Genomic DNA, 17627 nt, shown 5'->3' with positions numbered 1-17627 from the left:
TCTGTTATGCCAATATTGACATCATCAGCAATTCTAACTGTTTGTGTGCATCAAACCCAACATGAAACACTCTCTTCATTTCAGTGTAGTGCTGCCACCATCATTTTTAATCATTTCTAGTAAATGGTTTTGTCATGAAATCATCCAACACACATCTAGCATTCTAGCACTTCCTTTGCACAATACATCTGTGCTTTTCAGTAAAACATTTTTTTTTTTACAGTACAGACAATTGTCCACATCAAATTGCTGTTTGTCTAAAATCAAAGACCAATGTCCTTGTGGCCGACTAGATTAAAAATCTGCCAGTGCCCTTGAGCAAGGCACTTAACTCAAACTGCCTCTGTAATTCGCTCTGGATAAGAGCGTCTGCTAAATGACACAAATGGAAATGTAAAATGTCCTTGAATTAGGAGGTAGTAAAAACAAAGCTTGTTTTACAAGTACTGTCAGCTGAAAGCTTCTGTCTCACGGACCATAATTTAGTCTTCAGTCGTAGCGGTGATGTCTCAAAGAGAATGTCAGAAAAGAAGTGTTATTTTTACTTTGGACCATAGTTACAGTTTCCGGCAATTTGCAATAAACAGTAGTAGGAGCAATGGTTTCTCTGCGACTGATGTTATTTGTCTTTCATCTTCTTACAGGACATTAAAGATGAACACTGTCCAGTCTCTTTCCCTGTTACTTCCCCAACACAGGATTTTTGTTTGTATTGTTTTTATAACATGAGTAGTTTTGGGGGGCTTTTCCCATCTTGTTGGAAATAATTGTCTCTCTTCTTCGGAAAGGTTTATAACGGCAGCCATTAACTTTGTGTGAGGCTGAGATGAAAAGAGTAGCACTTGTGTTCATCTCACCTGTGAATTATTGATACATCCTCCTCCGCACCATCCTCTCATTCAGGGAGGAAGGTGGGAAGGGAGGAAGGCTCTCCTGAGACCGTGGGCAGATCAGACAGACATGTTATCTAGAGGTTGATTCACGAGGGAGAGGAGGAGTACAACTGGAAGACTTCCCTTACTTGACTTGTAGTTTACCTCAGCTCCTCTAACACCAGCTTCAAAGCCAACTTCAAGGTCTACTAATAATGCCTTTCCCATTCATGTAATGTCAGTCAATGAGTCAGTCTGATAACAAGCCGTAAGGACACAGTGTACAGACATTTCAGTGTGTGACCGAGGAGAAAGTCCGTCAAGAGATGTATCTTGCAGTAAGAGAGGCATACTATGAGGCATAGTGTTTGTGTATAGTCCCACTTGTATTCTCTCTGTAGAGCATCTCTCATAATATGCACTCGTCATATTATTGTCCCTTTGTCCCAGGGGATACGGGGATTGTGGAAATATATAGAGCCAAGCACACAAATGCAGGTATGGAGTTATATGAGGCATTACTGTGAGCCATGTGCTGGAGATGTAGTCTTAAATCAGGTCGGAGCTTGATCTAGTTAAAACAATGTGTTGTTGCCCTATTTACTCAGTCTCTTTGTTTACCAGAACTATACCAACGTTGATGTGCACTACAATTGTTATTTTTCTTGACACAGCTATCCAAAGATCAGGGCATCTTCCTAGACCAGCCACTAAGGCACTTCTAATTTTAGCAACCTCATTGTTCAGTTCTTACAACTGAACAATGAGGTGCTGTATGAATTAAATACATTGTATGGTAGTGCTGTGACTGCTGCAGTACTTTCACTTTCATCATGTGTATGTCCTTCTTCACCTATTCAATATAAAGCGGTATAGATCAGATAGTGATTCTCTCACTTGATTATAGTAAATTAACAAGATAGTGGGTCATTTAAAGTGCTTTGTCAGGTGAAGTAGTCAGGGTGAGTCAAACACATTCAGTCATTAAGAAAACAGGTTATTTTACTGTTTCTTGCCTTAATCTTTTTACTTTAAATAGGTTGAAACAAACATTTGAGTGTGGTGTTTATCAACACAAATTCAAAACATATTTCACCTCATGTAATCAGAGCATCTTAGAAAAGAGGCTTCACTCACTGAGCAATTTTCAGAGTTCTAATACATGACCTGCTATTACACAGAGCTGTGGATGACAGTTTGATTTACACTGTCTCTTATAAAACACAGCGGATCACAATGCAAAGACCACATACCATTTTTCTTGTCTGCTTTACAATAGGGGACTCTGTTTTTATATATATATATATATATATACAGTCTGCAGATTCAGCAGTTTCAGATAATTAGAATCCACCACAGTTTAATAAATTGGTCTTCCCATTTTTCCGACACTGCCCTGCTTCCAAGTTCACTATTTAATTTTTGTTGCCTCTTTATTTAGGAAAATCTGGAGTTTGGTTAAGAATCATTAACCATTCGTAGTACCAGTGGCCATTGTGTAAAGGCCATAGACATAGACAAATTTTATTGATCACATACACATGGTTAACAGATGTTAATGCGAGTGTAGCGAAATGCTTGTGCTTCTAGTTCCGACAGTGCAGTAATATCTAACAAGTAATATAACAATTCCCCAACAACTACCTAATACACACAAATCTAAAGGGGTGAATGAGAATGTGTACATGTAAGTATATGATTGAGCGATGGCTGAGCAGCATAGACAAGGTGCAGTAGACGGTATGAAATACAGTATATACATGTGATATGAGTAATGTAAGATATGTAAACATTATTAAAGTGCCATTATTTAAGGTGACATTGTTTAAAGTGACTAGTGTTGGCCAGTTCCTGGGTGTCTTCCGGTCATAGGAAGTCATAAATCAGCTGTTTGAACACGTTGTCTCATTTTATCACTTATAAAAGAAAAAAGCACAAGTAGAAATGTTTGAGAACTTTCTCAGTCACCATAGTTACATTTCGATTGTCTTATTCGTAGTTTTGATAATTTCTTTGAGTGACACCTAGACATACAAGAAGACCAATAGTGGGAGTTTATTGATGATTGATTGATTGATTTGATTTAATGTATTGGTTAATTCAAAATAGTAGACTGATCCAGCCGGAGAGAACAATTATGATATATTTAATGATTATATATTTACATTTAAATTGTGTTATTTCCAATCAATGCATGATATAGATATTTGCAGTTGAAGTCAGAAGTTTACATACACTTAGGGTGGAGTTATTAAAACTCATTTTTTAACCACTCCACAAATTTCTTGTTAATAACAAACTGTAGTTTTGTAAAGTGGGTTAGGACATCTACCTTGTGTATGACACAAGTAATTTTTCCAACAATTGTTTACAGACAATTGTTTACAGACAGATCATACCGCTCAGGAAGGAGACACATTCTGTGTCCTAGCGATTAACGTACTTTGGTGCGTAAAGTGCAAATCAATCCCAGAACAACAGCAGAGGACCTTGTGAAGATGTTGGAGGAAACGGGTACAAAAGTATCTATATCCACAGTAAAACGAGTCCTATATCGACATAGCAAGAAGCCACTGCTCAAAAACCGTCATAATAAAGCCAGACTACGTTTTGCAACTGCACATGGGGACAAAGATGAAACAAAATATAACTTTTTGGCCATAATGTCCATCGTTATGTTTGGAGGAAAAAGAGGGAGACTTGCAAGCCGAAGAACACCATCCCAACCGTGAAGCACGGGGGTGGCAGCATCATGTGGGGGTGCTTTGCTGCAGTAGGGACTGGTACACTTTACAAAATAGATGGCATCTTGAGGAAGGAAAATTATGTGAATATATTGAAGCAATATCTCAAGACATCAGTCAGGAAGTTGAAGCTTGGTCGGAAACGTATCTTCCAAATGGACAATGACCCCAAGCATACTTCCAAAGTTGTGGCAAAATAGCTTAAGGACAAAGTCAAGGTTTTGGAGTGGCCATCACAAAGCCCTGACCTCAATCCTATAGAAAATGTGTGGGCAGAACTGAAAAGGCGTGTGCGAGCAAGGAGGCCTACAAACCTGACTCAGTTGCACCAGCTCTGTCAGGAGGAATGGGCCAAAATTCACCCAACTTATTGTGGGAAGCTTATGCAAAGGCTGCCCGAAATGTTTGACCCAAGTTAAACAATTTAAAGGCAATGCCAAATACTATTTCAGTGTATGTAAACTTCTCACCCACTGGGAATGTGATGAAAGAAATAAAAGCTGATATAAATGCCCCCCAGCCATAAGAAGTTATTATGAGTCTGCAAGGATAGTTTACAGAGCAAGGAGGCCTACAAACCTGACTCATTTACACCAGCTCTGTCAGGAGGAATGGGTGAAGATTCACCCAACTTATTGTTGTTAACTTGCGGAAGGCTACCCGAAACGTTTGACCCAAGATAAACAATTTAAAGGCAATGCTACTAAATACTTATTGAGTGTATGTAAACTCCTGACCCACTGGGAATGTGCTGAAAGAAATAAAAGCTGAAATAAATAATTCTCTCTACTATTATTCTGACATTTCACATTCTTAAAAAAAAGTGGTGATCCTAACTGACCTAAGACATGGAATTGTTACTAGGATTAAATGTCAGGAGTTGTGAAAACTGAGTTTAAATGTATTTGGCTACGGTGTATGTAAACTTCCGACTTCAAATATATGTTTATCTAACACCTGTTAGAATAGAAAGAAGCAAATCAAATCAATGCTATTGATATACCATTTCTGAAGATATTGCACTGCTAGACTAATTGCCTTTCTCTCCGAGGAATGCCCATGCATGGCGAACAATGCAAAAAGTGTACTCAAAAATTTTGACAAGTTCACAGACTGCAATACACGTGGGAAAGAATTGTGGTCATGCAATGAACAAAAAATATATCTGTTACATAATCGTTCTGCTTTTTCTGCTTGCAGAGTTTCCATTCTGGATAACGGAAACCTCCGGATACAGAATTCAACCAGACCAGATGCAGGCCTTTACACATGTGTGGCAAGAAACCAGTTTGGAGTGGCAAGCAGCTCCGGGACTCTCATGGTCAAAGGTAAGCCTATTTGTCATTCTATTATACTGTATGGGCTTATGGAGTCTTTAAATAAGGCTGTGATTTCTCATAGGATGCAACTAGTGAACCTTTCTTGCGACAGACAGTTCAAAGGAGATGTGGTTCTGGGTTCTGAGATGAGTACAGTCCCTAAGCTTTTCTCCTCTAAACATGAATGACGATTTCAATGGTTTTTTTCACTCAGCGCTCATTAAGAAACAGAGTTGGAGATTGCACTGTTGCCCTCGCCATGTACTGTAGTGAATATTCAGCACTGTCTCCAGACCTTCAGACCAAACAGGTTCTCGGTACAGTATAAAGAAAGAGTAGAAGGGATTAAAAGGAGAGTAGTGTTTGTGAGATCATCTGAAGGAGTCACCCTGTGGGACCGAAGATCGGGTTTCTGCTCTGTTGCTGGAACTTATTATACTTCATTAAAAATGAATGAGAGACGGGTGTTAGGTGTTGTGAATTGGGAGGCTTTGTTTTGTGCATGCTGCTGTTTTTTCTGTCCTGCTGCTGTAAGGGGGCATTGGTATTCTCACCTGTTTTTCATCGCTTGGAGTATTTCTGATCTTTTTCTTTGTTTTTTTGTGTGAACTTTAACCCTACTATGACCTATTTTTTAAGAAGTCCGGTCTGGTTCAGTTGGGTTGTGATATGATTGCTTTCCTTGTTGGTGGTGTGTTTTGCTTGTCTATAATGTTTTTGCTATTAATCCCCTTTCCACTGCTTTGTTCCCAAGGATAAAAAGTTGTCAGTTAGGCCTGATTCACAGTCCAAAGTGTCTGATGTTGATCTCATTGTACATTAATATTCCAATTTATTATTGGAATAAAACAAGTGTTAATGACAGCCAGCTGTATCTTTATTATGCTGTAGATCTTTCTGTCTTATTGTATTTATTTAGGTTGGAATTGGAAAGTAGGGTTGCCACCTTTTTAACGTCTTAAGGTATAGGGGGCAGCATTTTAACTTTTGGATAAATAGCGTGCCCAATTTCAACTTCCTGCTACTCATGCCAAGAATATAAGATATGCATAATATTAGTAGATTTTGATAGCAAACACTCCGAAGTTTCTAAAACTGTTTGAATCATGTCTGTGAGTATAACATAACTTATGTAGTAGGCAAAACCCTGAGGACTAACCGTTCAGATTTTTTGGGTTCTCATTGGTAAACAATATTTCTTAGGAACTTGTTTTCAGTTCCTACCGCTTCCACTGGATGTCACCAGTCTTTGGATTGGTTTGGTTGAGGTTATTCATTTGTGCAATGAAGAAGTACGGCCATCTAGGAACTGCGTAACACTGTTGAGAGTTGTGCAAGACTTGAAAAGTAGCTTGGTTTGTTGTGTTCCTGTATTGAACACAGATAGACCCATCTTCAATTTGATCAATTATTAACGTTTAAAAATACCTAAAGTTGTATTACAAAAGTAGCTTGAAATATTTTAGCAAAGTTTATAGGCAACTTTTGAAATATTTTGTAGTGACGTTGCGCATTTTGGTAGCTGTTTTTTTCCGGATCAAACACGCCAAATAAATTGACATTTTGGATATATATGGACGAAATTAATTGAACAAAAGGACCAATTGTGATGTTTATGGGACATATTGGAGTGCCAACAAAAGAAGCTCGTCAAAGGTAAGGGATGTTTTATATTTTATTTCTGCGTTTTGTGTAGCGCCAGCAGGGTTGAAATATGCTACCCTCTTTGTTTACTGTTATGCTATCATCAGATAATAGCTTCTTATGCTTTCGCCGAAATGCCTTTTTAAAATCTGACATGTTGGCTGAATTCACAACGAGTGTAGCTTTAATTGAGTATCTTACATGTGTGATTTAATGTTGGATTAAGTTAAGTTGGATTAAGTTGGATTTTTACATAATTTATTTGAATTTGCCGCGCTGCATTTTCCCTGGCTTTTGGCAGAGTGGGACGCAAGCGTCCCCTATACCATAAGAAGTTTTAACTGGAAAAAACTTGACAATTTGCCAGCACCATCTCCATTTTCAGATGAATTTACACATACAGTTGAAGTCGGAAGTTTACATACACTTAGGTTGAAATCATTAAAACTTGTTTTTCAAACACTCCACAAATTTCTTGTTAACAAACTATAGTTTTGGTTAGTCGGTTAGGACACCTACTTTGTGCATGACACAAGTCATTTTTCCAACAATTGTTTACTGACAGATTGTTTCACTCAAAACTCACTGTGTCACAATTCCACTGGGTCGGAAGTTTACTTACACCAAGTTGACTGCCTTTAAACAGCTTGGAAATTTCCAGAAAATTATATCATGGCTTTAGAAGCTTCTGATAGGCTAATTGACATCATTTGAGTCAAATTGAGGTGTACCTGTGGATGTATTTCAAGGCCAACCTTCAAACTCAGTGCCTCTTTGCTTGACATCATGGGAAAATCAAAAGAAATCATCCAAGACCTCAGAAAGAAATGTGTGTGCCTCCACAAATCTGGTTCATCCATGGTAGCAATTTCCAAACATCTGAAGGTACCACGTTCATCTGAACAAACAATAGCAAACAAGTATAAACATCATAGGACAAAGCAGCCGTCATACCTCCCAGGAAGGAGACGTGTTCTGTCTCCTAGCCTGTCTCGGACAGGGGTTCCGCTAGCGGAACATTTCGACAAAATTGCAGAAATGTTATTATTATAAATATTTAACTTTAATTAAATCAGAAGTGCAATAGACCAAATGAAAGCTAAACCACTTGTTAATCTAGCCACCATGTCAGAATTCAAAAAGGCTTTACTGCGAAAGCAAACCATGCGATTATCGATCAGCAGACAAAACATTACGTACAGTTACAAGCCAAGTAGATTAGTCACGAAATTCAGAAATAGCAATAAAATGAATCAATTACCTTTGAAGATCTTCTTCTTTTGGCAATACCAATGGTCACGACGAAACAATAAATTGTCGTTTTGTTCTATAAAATCTATTTTTATAGCCTAACATGAAACATTTTGTAAACGGCTTGTGTCGTGAATTCAGTGTCCTTCAACTTTGGACGTAATATTCTATGTAATTACTCACTCTAAATGGACATTTATCAAACCATGTTTGGTTTCAATGCAATCCTCTGTTTATTAGTAACACAGCCATACTTCATGGTTCTTTTCCAGGGAAATATTGACCGAAAGGAACTGATTTGAACACACCAAACTATGACCTCATTGCACACCAATGACATGACCAGTTCTTCATTGATTGACTGTATTTCGGACCAATGACCACTGATCGTCTTGAAATCTAGCTTGGTAGATAGCCAATGAGCTGAGGTAAATGGCAATATGTAATGGTTCTATCCGGGAAGACTAGCCTTTGTGGGAAACTCGAGCGTAAACACAGCCATTCGCCATTGAAAATTCTACCAGAAGCAGCCACGCTGGTGTCATGACGTTGGCCTGGGGGATAGGTTTATGACAGTCATGAATACCTCTCTCCCCTTTTTCCTCTTTCTAACCTACTGAGGTTACATTTAAAAAAACCTTGGTTAACATAGAGATTCTGGGAAAATCGGTAGATGGGGGGAAATTAACTATATTCTGGTGATCCCAACAATTGAACATATGCGGTGGTACTTAATGAATATGATGTCATTTCGGTTGTCATCTGAGACATTCTCATCAATGATAAGAAGACATAAACTCTACAGTGGAAAGAGTCAGAGGTTATCGGATTCACATGGAATTGTTGTTCAATTTAAATGAATATGAAATTATTTGTGATGGGATGAAATGTGATTTTAGCTTCTAAAATGTGAGATGTGTGTTTTCATAAGTTAGGGCTGCTCACTCAGTGGCCCGCCTCTGTGAAGGGACATGGGCTATAAAACTTTTCAAACACGCCCTCTTCTCCCTTCCTATATAAAGTCGTGATGACAATAGAGCTTCCTGTTCCGATGAGGTAGGATGACGGTCCTATGTCAGAATGGTTCAGATAATATCTACAGAACAAAGCCAACATCAGCATGAGCTTTGGTTGCGAATGGTATGAACTTTGAACTCTTATTCATGACAGAAGTGATACCACCTAGCCATTGAGTTAGTGAACGCAGGTGCAAACGCAGGTTAGGAAGGAACAGACAGAGTATCCCATCTACCACACAACGACGTTACTATAACTTATCCAAGTGACCACCAGAGACATTCTTCAAAGGACAGAGGACTCGGTTTGGCAACACGGTCTTCCGTCTACCACCAACCAACTGAAGCGCAGCTCAGAGTAATTATTTATTGTATTTTCCTTTTCCAAATGGGTGGTAATTTAGAATGCATAAGATACTGTATTTACGATAGCCCAGCTTCTTCGCTTTGTTCCTCAGATTTCCCGCTCCTTCACTCAAACCCAGCCCCTTTTCTTTTGTGTAACAAGCTGTCATATCTGTTCCGCCCACTAGGGACGTTTTCCTTTATGACGTAATTTGTAATCAAGTTATGATTAATTGTGTGTATGTGAATTCTGTGTGATTAGTTAGGTATTTAGTAAATAAATAATTAAACCCAATTTTGTATTGCTGATTCAAATTGTTAACCAGGGTTCTTTTTACAATTTTCAGATTATGAGACTGAAGTAAAATGAAGATTAAATGTTGACTGCTATTGATGTAAAATATTACTAGGTCTTTAAGAGTTTATTCGGAAGATAACAGCTCTATACAAATATTATTTTGTGGTGGCCGACTCTCTAGTTAATTACATTTACATGATTAGCTCAATCAGGTGATATTAACTACGGAGAAATTATTTTATAGAATAGCATGTCATATCACTTAATCCGGCATAGCCAAAGACACGACACTGGTTACGCGCAGCAGTATTGTTTTGATAGCATTTTCAAGAGAAGAATTATGCAATGTTTATACGCAAGTAATTATTATAAATATTTAACTTTAATTAAATCAGAAGTGCAATAGACCAAATGAAAGCTAAACCTCTTGTTAATCTAGACACCGTGTCAGATTTCAAAAAGGCTTTACTACAAAAGCAAACCATGCGATTATCGATCAGCAGACAAAACATTACAAGCCAATAGTAGTAGTAGTATTGTTTTGAGAGCATTTTCAGAGAAGAATTATGGCAAGTAAATCTGTCAAATCAAAGACAAAGTCAAAATGTACAGATCTACACGATATTATTGGAGAAATTGATAGGCAAAGTGACAGTGAATTACTCCAAGATGATTCAGACAGTGAGAATTATTTTGACTTGCAAACTGAGGAGATGTTCTTGTATGGAGAAGATGCAGTGTTGGATTGGTGAGTACTGTTGTTTGAAATTAGTAATATCAAATATTATTCATTTGAGTTGTTTTGGAGATATTTTTATTTTATTTGCCATATATAAAAATATAATCAGTAATGAAATGTGTAAAGTACACATTGCTCTACATTGTGGGTGGGTGTATGTCTGTGTGTCTGTGTCTGTGTGTCTGTATATATTAGATCTTTTTTACGTTTTATTTTATCTAAACATGGAATGGAACAGCTCCTCACCATAGTGATTGGGTTCCCTACTCTATATATAATCTGTGTCTGTGTCTTTATTTCACAGTCCCAGCGATTCTGATTGTGAGCCCATACTGCCAAGGTGCCCATCCCCCACTGAAGCTGGTTCATCCAGCTGGACCCGTGCTGTCTCCGGCACCACACCTACCCCCGCCCGGCCATCTAGAGGTGTGAAGTTGGTGACAAAGAAGCGGAGGAAGGGAAGCGTGGAACCTGCTGGCAGAGCGGAGGAGGGTCGTTGGCACTCTGTGTTGGAGGAGGATGTGGCCCCACCACCTCCAATATTTAGACCAAAAAGGCCACCAGGACCTCAGCTGGACTTGACCTCCAAGTACAGCCCCATGCAACTTTTTCAGTTGTTTTTTACCTCTGCAGTTGTAACTGAAAGGTTGCAAGTTCAAATCCCGAGCTGACAAGGTACAAATCTGTCGTTCTGCCCCTGAACAGGCAGTTAACCCACTGTTCCTAGGCCGTCATTGAAAATAAGATTTTTTTTTCTTAACTGACTTGCCTAGTTATATAAAGGTAAAATAAAAAAATTAAAAATAATCTGGTATTGAACACAAATAAGTACGGAGCTAAGAAGCAGGCAGGCAAGAAAGAGACATGGAAGCCCATTTCCATGTCAGATCTTTTTTGTTACCTTTCTATGGTCATTTTCATGGGTCTTGTAAATCTACAAACCCCTGAAGGACAACTGGAAAACTGCACCCCTCTATCAACTGCCTTTGCCCACCACGGTCATGTCATGCAAAAGGTTTCTGACAATCTCACGGGCGCTTCATATCAGCGACCCAAAAGTTGATGAGGACAACGAGAAGAAGCGAGGCATGGCAAGGTTTGATAAGCTCTGCAAAATTAAACCTCTCTACCACAACATCGTTGAGGCCTGTAAGACTTATTTTCAGACCGCCCAGAACCTTTCCATAGATGAGAGGATGGTAGCATCAAAGGCCAGAATTGACCTAAAACAGTACATGGTAACAAACCAACTAAATGGGGTTACAAACTGTTTGTTTTGCCCGATTCTGTGTGTGCATACACGTGCAATTTTTTTGTCTATGAGGGGAAGAGCAGTTGTGTGACCGGTAAGGGACTTAGCTATGACTCCGTTATGAAGTTATTTGATTTTCAGCTGTTAGTGAAGGGCTACCAACTGTTTGTGGACAACTTCTACACAAGCCCTACCCTGTCCACAGACCTGAGGAAGCTGGAGATGTGGGACCGTGGCACCATTCGGACCAACAGAGTAGGATTTCCGACAACCAGGGTGAATGACATGCCTAAGCGAGCTGATCGGTGTACCATGTGATGGATTCGCGAGGATGGCCTACACTTTGTGAAGTGGATGGATACCAGAGAGGTGTGCACCACTATCCACAAGTCCTTCAGTGGTGATCACGTCTTCAGGCGTGTGAAGGGCGCGACTGGGGCATGGACCACCAAAAATGTCCCCATTCCAGCTGCTGTGAAGGACTACAACAAGAGCATGGGAGGTGTGGACCTGTCAGATGCGCTGATAGGCTACTATAATGTTCTCCACAAGAACATGGTACAAGACATTGTTGTATCATTTCATTGACATTGACATTGCTCTGGAGTACATTGCTGTACTCCAGAAGTAAACGGCTAAGAGCTGTGGACAGCCCCCCATCTCACAGCTAGCCTTCAGTGAGCTGCTCATCCAGGAACTTGCTAGCTACAGCAAGACCACTGTAGCACCTTCTGTCCCCTCTACCTATGTCCCTTCTGCTCCAACCAGTGGTGTTCACATGCCAAAATGTTTCATTGCAGGCAGGAATGTGCCTCAGGGCAAAAAGGGCTCAGTAGGGAGGCTTCATTGTGCTCTTTGCCACAAGAAATCCCCTGTCACCTGCACCACCTGTTCGGTGACCCTCTGCTTCACACCAGAAAGAGACTGCTATGGGCTATGGCATCAGCAGCACAATATTGTGTAGAGGACTGAGGGTCTTCACATTATTGTACATTGAAAGTGTAAATAGTTACCCTTGTTATTTTTAATCTTTTGAAATATATTTTTTAAAAAATAAAAAATTCAAATATTTTTTTGCGGGGTATTTTAGAATATTTTTTGTATGTAGTTATTTGCATCAATGTATCACTGTACCAATTCGGACACTTGGGTACATTTGGGAAACTTGTGAGGGACACCTGGGTGACTTCATGCTCAATGGCATGTACCTAACTCATTCCTGAAGGTATCTATCTGAAACTTTGGTCAAATACTGCTGCCCACTTATGTTCATATTTTTAAATTATCCCCAGCATCATATCTGCATGTTTGGCTGTTCTTGTTCATTTGAAAGATGCAACAACAGTAAAAGAACAGAAAACGTCTGTTTATTTCCTTGTATTTTCTTCTACCAGATCTATTGTGTTATATTCTCCTACATTCAATTCACATTTCCACAACCTTCAGAGTGTTTCCTTTCAAATGACACCAAGAATATGCATATCCTTGCCTCTGGGAAGTTAGATTAGGGTTAGTTTTCAGGCGGAAATTGAGACAAGGGGGAGGGCTATCCTTAACAAGCTAGAGATGAACGTACTTTGGTGTGAAAAGTACAAGTCAATCCCAGAACAAGAGCAAAGGACCTTGTGAAGATAATGGAGGAAACAGGTACAGAAGTATCTATATCCACAGTAAAACAAGTTATTTTATTTGTGATGTTTATGGGACATATTGTAGTGCCAACAAAAGAAGCTCGTCAAAGGTAAGGATGTTTTATATTTTATTTCTGCGTTTTGTGTAGCGCCAGCAGGGTTGAAATATGCTACCCTCTTTGTTTACTGTTATGCTATCATCAGATAATAGCTTCTTATGCTTTCGCCGAAATGCCTTTTAAAAGGGGGGGGCTCTGACTTTATTTAACCAGGTAAGCTAGTTGAGAAGAAGTTCTCATTTACAACTGCGACCTGGCCAAGATAAAGCAAAGCGACCTGGCCAAGATAAAGCACAAACAACAACACAGAGTTACCCATGGAATAAAAAAGTGTACAGTCAATAACACAATAGAAAAAAAGAAAGTCTATATACAGTGTGTGCAAATGGCATGAAGAGGCAAGGCAATAAATAGGCCATAGTAGCAAAGTAATTACAGTTTAGCAAATTAACACTGGAGTGATAGATGTGCAGATGATGATGTGTAAGTAGAAAAACGGGTATGCAAAAGAGCAGAAAAGTAAATAAAAACAATATGGGGATGAGGTAGGTAGATTGGGTGGGCTATTTACAGATGGGCTATGTACAGCTGCATTGATCAGTAAGCTGCTCAGATAGCTAATGTTTAAAGTTGGTGAGGGAAATATAAGTCTCCAGCTTCAGCGATTTTTGCAATTTGTTCCAGTCATTGGCAGCAGAGAACTGGAAGGAAATGTGGCCAAAGGAGGTGTTGGCTTTGGGGACGACCAGTGAGATATACCTGCTGGAGCGTGTGCTACGGGTGGGTGTTGTTATCGTGACCAGTGAGCTGAGATAAGGTGGAGCGTTACCTAGCATAGACTTATAGAGCCAGTGGGTCTGGTGACGAATATGTAGCGAGGGCCAGCCAACTAGAGCATACAGGTTGCAGTGGTGGGTGGTATAAGGGGCTTTGGTAGCAAAACAGATGGCACTGATCGACTGCATTCAGTTTGCTGAGTAGAGTATTGGAAGCTATTTTGTAGCCGAAGTCGAGGATCGGTAGGATAGTCAGCTTTACTAGGGTAAGTTTGGCAGCGTGAGTGAAGGAGGCTTTGTTACGAAATAGAAAGACAATTTTGTATTGGAGATGTTTAACAACTTCTTAGAGCTGAAATCCCATTAACGTGATCGATATGACAACGGCCAGTGAAAGTGCAGGGCGCCAAATTCAAAACAACAGAAATCTCATAATTAAAATTCCTCAAACATACATTTATCTTATACCATTTAAAAGGTCATTTGTTGTTAATCCCACCACAGTGTCCGATTTCAAATAGGCTTTACAGCGAAAGCACCACAAACGATTATGTTAGGTCAGAGCCAAGCCACAGAGAAACACAGCCATTTTTCCAGCCAAAGCGAGGAGTCACAAAAAGCAGAAACAGAGATAAAATAATCACTAACCTTTGATGATCTTCATCAGCTGACACTCATAGGACTTCATGTTACACAATACATGTTTGTTTTGTTTGATAAAGTTCATATGTATATCAAAGAATCTCAGTATACTTTGGCGCGTTATGTTCAGTAGTTCCAAAAGCATCCAGGGATTTTGCAGAGATCCACATCAATTTTCGGAAATACTCATTATAAATGTTGATGAAAATATAAGTGTTATGCATGGAACTTTAGATACACTTCTCCTTAATGCAACCGCTGTGTCAGATTTCAAAAAAGCTTTACGGAAAAACAAACCATGCAATAATCTGAGTACGGCGCTCAGACAACAAATACATATATCCGCCATGTTGGAGTCAACAGAAGTCAGAAATAACATTATAAATATTAACTTACCTTTGATGATCTTCATCAGAATGCACTCCCAGGAATCACAGTTCCACAATAAATGTTTGATTTGTTCGATAATGTCCATCATTTATGTCCAAATAGCTACTTTTGTTAGCGCGTTTTGTAAACAAATCAAAACTCACGAAGCGCGTTCACTAGTTGCAGACAAAATGTCAAAAAGTTCCTTTACAGTCTGTAGAAACTTGTCAAACGATATATGGAATCAATCTTTATGATGTTTTTAACATAAATCTTCAATAATATTCCAAACTGAGAATTTCTTTGTCTTCAGAAAAGCAAAGGAACGAGAGATACCTCTCATGTGAAATGCGCGTGACCAGCGCGTGACTGCTAGCAGACCTCTGACTCATTCCCCTCTCATTCAGCCCCCCTTCATAGTAGAAGCATCAAACAAGTTTCTAAAGACGGTTGACATATAGTGGAAGCCTTGGGAAGTGCAACATGACCAATATCCCACTGTATCTTAAATAGGGGCTGAGTTGAACATCGACCAACCTCAGATTTCCCACTTCCTGGTTGGATTTCTTCTCAGGTTTTTGCCTGCCATGTGAGTTCTGTTATACTCACAGACATCATTCAAACAGTTTTAGAAGCTGCTGAGTGTTTTCTATCCAAATATACTAATAATATGCATATATTAGCAACTGGGACTGAGGTGCAGGCAGTTTACTCTGGGCACCTCTGGGAACCTTATTCATCCAAGCTACTCAATACTGCCCCCCAGCCATAAGAAGTTATTATGAGCCTGGAAGGAGAGTTTACAGAGCAAGGATGCCTACAAATCTGACTCATTTACACCAGCTCTGTCAGGAGGAATGGGCGAAGATTCACCCAACTTATTGTTGTTAACTTGCGGAAGGCTACCCAAAACGTTTGACCCAAGTTAAACAATTTAAAGGCAATGCTACTAAATACTTATTGAGTGTATGTAAACTTCTGACCCACTGGGAATGTGCTGAAAGAAAGAAATGCTGAAATAAATCATTCTCTCTACTATTATTCTGACATTTCACATTCTTAAAATAAGGTGGTGATCCTAACTGACCTAAAACAGGGGATTCTTACTAGGATTAAATGTCAGGAATTGTGAAAATGATTTTAAATGTATTAGTCTAAGGTGTATGTAAACTTCAACTGTATTTCTTCTTATTTGAGATTGAACGTTTGGTGTTATTTAAACATTTGACCGTGATGCTGAGGCAGAAATCAGATGTCTGAGTGAAAGACAAACATTTTCAATATTCAATGAAAACGAATGGTAAAACACATTCCCACCCCTTGACGTCAGCTCAGTATATTGCTGATCCTGAATGGTACTATTGAAGGCACTAGGGGATGGTATGAGTCTTGATATCTCAATAATACAGAGAGGCTTTTAACGCATGTGACAGTGCAATGAGAAATGCTATATGTTTTGTCTCCCTTTAAAGTGTAATGTTACAGTAGCATAGAAGACAAAGTCGCTGCTATGGAGTACTGTGTCATGTTTGTTCAAGGGTCCATTGAATTTTCCTCCCTCTACAACTAAGCGATCTCCAAAGTCCTTTGAAATGCAGAGTTAAAAGGTGCTCGGTTGAAATACCTTTTGGAATTCCCTTGCGTTTTATCATTGCAAAATGGTTGCCATAGAAACACTGGTCGGTCACCTTTTGTGGCCACTAACAAATCTCATCGGTGCAATTATTTCATGATTGATGTTGTTCTATTGAAAACAGCTTACCCTATACTGTAGATTGTAACTGCATAAGTGAGGTGTCCTGATACATTTTACCTTTACATTTGTCATTTAGCAGAAACTCTTATCCAGAGCGATGTACAGTTGCATTCATCTTAAGATACTGTAGCTAGGTGGGACAAACACATATCACATTCATATTCAGTACATTTTCCCTGAATGATTTCATCAAAGTCAGAGCTAGTAAGGGGGGGGGGGTTAAGTGTGAGTGTTAGTTCACAAGAGATCAGAATGGAGTGCTCGGGTCGGGGTGTAGGGTTTGAGCATAGCCTGAAGGTAGGGAGGGGCAGCTCTTCTTGCTGCTCTGTAGGCAAGTACCATGGTCTTGTAGTGGATTCAAGCTTCGACTGGAAGCCAATGGAATGTGCAGAGAACTACAACATCCAGTCAACCACTTGATTCAGAAGCCCTACGCACCGGGTAGGCAAAGTGTTCCCATTTTTAACCATTTCATTTGTCTAAAAATACATACTCCGCCTCCCCGGCGGACAGGGAGATCGGGTAGCTCGATTCCACGACTATGCGACAGTGAAGTTTGACCCTACGTGAGATTTCATGACTTTTAAAACCATGATGAGAGACATACAAAGAATACAGAAAAGAGCTGTTGTTTTTATGAGTGAGTTTGTGTCTTAAGTTTTTATTCAGAACTGTCAACACTGTTTTTATTCAACACTATTTCAAAACCAAACGTGCTTCTCCCAACTTCCACTTGCACTGCATCTGCAATGAATGAGTAGCCAAGTGTATCGATAGCCCTGCATTTGTATTATTATTAGCAGCTTGTCGTGTCTATTATAATATCAATGAATATTTCACTTTCTCTGGTAAAAGGAACAACATGAATTTGTGCATGAGGCAGATGCGGTGCGACTCGAGTTTCACCATCAGGT

General features: G+C 39.4%; 2 protein-coding genes across 5 annotated transcripts in view; both read left to right on the top strand.

The window, feature by feature from the left end:
* The window catches only part of ccdc186 (coiled-coil domain-containing protein 186), a 1196038-nt gene that overhangs the window by 586584 nt on the left and 591827 nt on the right, over window positions 1-17627 (top strand). The gene's annotated exons all lie outside the window — the stretch shown is intronic.
* Window positions 1-17627, top strand: part of LOC112220393 (contactin-4) — a 227456-nt gene that overhangs the window by 186019 nt on the left and 23810 nt on the right. For all 3 annotated transcript variants that reach the window (XM_024382295.1, XM_024382275.1, XM_024382285.1), the window contains exon 12: window positions 4817-4944. In XM_024382295.1, coding sequence (XP_024238063.1) covers window positions 4817-4944 — 128 coding nt within the window. The remainder of the gene's footprint in view (window positions 1-4816; window positions 4945-17627) is intronic.

This window comes from Oncorhynchus tshawytscha, linkage group LG25 (assembly GCF_018296145.1).
Source record: "Oncorhynchus tshawytscha isolate Ot180627B linkage group LG25, Otsh_v2.0, whole genome shotgun sequence".
In the NCBI taxonomy this organism is placed as follows: Eukaryota; Metazoa; Chordata; class Actinopteri; order Salmoniformes; family Salmonidae; genus Oncorhynchus; species Oncorhynchus tshawytscha.
The sequence above is the reverse complement of the archived record's forward strand: the minus strand, read 5'-3'. Positions and strand labels throughout refer to the sequence as shown.